Source organism: Bison bison, unplaced genomic scaffold (assembly GCF_000754665.1).
Source record: "Bison bison bison isolate TAMUID 2011002044 unplaced genomic scaffold, Bison_UMD1.0 scf7180017864249, whole genome shotgun sequence".
NCBI lineage: Eukaryota > Metazoa > Chordata > Mammalia > Artiodactyla > Bovidae > Bison > Bison bison.
Window position 1 is genome coordinate 246,352 of NW_011494821.1, and position 2,073 is coordinate 248,424.

The 2,073-nt window shown below is 56.0% G+C and overlaps 1 protein-coding gene across 1 annotated transcript in view; it reads left to right on the forward strand.

The window, feature by feature from the left end:
• Positions 1-2,073, forward strand: part of DVL2 (dishevelled segment polarity protein 2) — an 8,858-nt gene that overhangs the window by 4,726 nt on the left and 2,059 nt on the right. The window contains exons 7-14 of the mRNA XM_010847502.1: positions 1-47; positions 195-264; positions 354-493; positions 579-655; positions 1,267-1,334; positions 1,524-1,652; positions 1,763-1,894; positions 2,011-2,069. Coding sequence (XP_010845804.1) covers positions 1-47; positions 195-264; positions 354-493; positions 579-655; positions 1,267-1,334; positions 1,524-1,652; positions 1,763-1,894; positions 2,011-2,069 — 722 coding nt within the window. The remainder of the gene's footprint in view (positions 48-194; positions 265-353; positions 494-578; positions 656-1,266; positions 1,335-1,523; positions 1,653-1,762; positions 1,895-2,010; positions 2,070-2,073) is intronic.

Consider the following 2,073-nt stretch of genomic DNA (forward strand, 5'->3'; position numbering starts at 1 on the left):
AGCGCCACCGGCGGCGAAGGAAACAGCGGCCACCCCGCCTGGAGAGGGTGAGGGGCTTCTTGTGGGTCAGCTGGACCTCCCTTGGGGAAGTTGGGGGTTCAGGCCTTGACCTAGACAGTCCGAGGCCCGGGAATCCCTTGGCTTGTCCCGGGGTGTTAGAGGCAGTCCTGCTCCTTCCCCTTTGCCCACCACAGGCCTCATCCTTCAGCAGTGTCACAGATTCCACCATGTCTCTCAACATCATCACAGTCACGCTCAACATGGGTATGGAGGGGCCGGGAGGATCTGGTCTCCAGGGTCCCTGGGGGGCATGCAGCTAGCGCTTCCTCTCATCACCTGGCTTCCCTCCACAGAAAAGTACAATTTCCTGGGCATCTCTATTGTGGGCCAGAGCAATGAGAGGGGAGACGGTGGCATCTACATTGGCTCCATCATGAAAGGTGGGGCTGTGGCGGCTGATGGGCGCATCGAACCTGGGGACATGCTTTTGCAGGTGAGCTGGAGCAGGCCCATGCACTGACTTGGCCAGCGCTCTCAGCCCCTCCCTCTCGCCTTTGACCCATTGTCCCTCCTGCCAGGTGAACGACATGAACTTTGAGAATATGAGCAATGATGATGCGGTGCGGGTGCTGAGGGACATCGTGCACAAGCCAGGGTGAGCCTGTGAGCTGGTCCAAGTCCTCAGTCCTCTTTCTTTGCCTTTTTCCTTTTTTTTTTTTTTGGTTTTGTCATAATACAGAGTCGGGAAACATAGAGCTGGTCAAAAAGTTCATAAAACAAAAATGTGTAATGAGTCTGGGGTGAACAGGTGGCCATTATCCCCACTACTTATGTCATGACCTAGAAGTTTGCTGACCCACAAAGGGTCCCTCCAATGTCCCTTCCTGGTCCCTCCCATCTCATTCTCCCAGAGGTAACCAGTCTCTTGATTCTTTGTTCGTCACCACAATAGTTTGTTTGGCTCTCATTTGAGTGGCCATGTACATGTCTTTGAACAACGCACTTTAGTTTTACCTGTTTTTAGACTTTCTGAGTGGGATCGTGCAGTGTCTTCTCTCTTAAATTACTCAGCAGTATGTTTTTAAGAGTGGCCTGTGTTAGTCACCCTTATTGTGGAGCCTTTCACCATCACTTTCTCAGCCCCAGTTGTGCCTGTGGTCTCTCCTCTTTCCCTCTTTCTGTCTTTCACTCATTCTCATTCCAGGCCTCCCCTCTCCTCAGACCTCTGCCCTTACCCCCACTTGACTGACCTTCTCTTCCCCACAGCCCCATTGTGCTGACGGTGGCCAAGTGCTGGGATCCCTCTCCCCAGGCCTACTTCACTCTCCCCCGAAGTGAGTGATGCTCAGGGGTCCTACAGCTAGGAGGACAGGGCAGGAGTGGGTACTCTTGGCCTCCATGCTACAGGGAATGGAGCGATAGGGGGGTACGGCGAAGCTGGAACAGGAGTCTGAGTCGGGGAGGGATGGGGGTGGCTCTCTGTGGTTGAGAGGTGACCATCCTGGTGGCCTTCGCTGTTGCAGATGAGCCCATCCAGCCGATCGACCCTGCTGCCTGGGTCTCACACTCTGCTGCCCTGACTGGCACCTTCCCAGCTTATCCAGGCTCCTCATCCATGAGTACCATCACCTCTGGATCCTCTCTTCCTGATGGTGAGCCCGCCGGCCCATCCTCGCTCCCTGGAAAGCCACCTGCTGTGGTGTGACTCCACTGCTCCATGGGCCTTGGTCCTAACTCTGACTCCCTGATTGTCCTCCATCAGGCTGTGAGGGCCGGGGTCTCTCTATCCACACAGACATGGCGTCTGTGACCAAGGCCATGGCCGCTCCAGAATCGGGACTGGAAGTTCGGGACCGCATGTGGCTCAAGATCACCATCCCTAACGCCTTCCTGGGTGTGGCTGGGCTCTGGGCAGGTGGTGGGGGAGGAAGAGGAGGAGGCCAAAACTGGGAAGGGGGGTGGAAGCTAGAGAGAAGAACTTGAGGCCTTTCTCTGTCTTCCACAATCCAGGCTCGGATGTGGTGGACTGGCTGTACCATCACGTGGAGGGCTTTCCGGAGCGGCGGGAGGCCC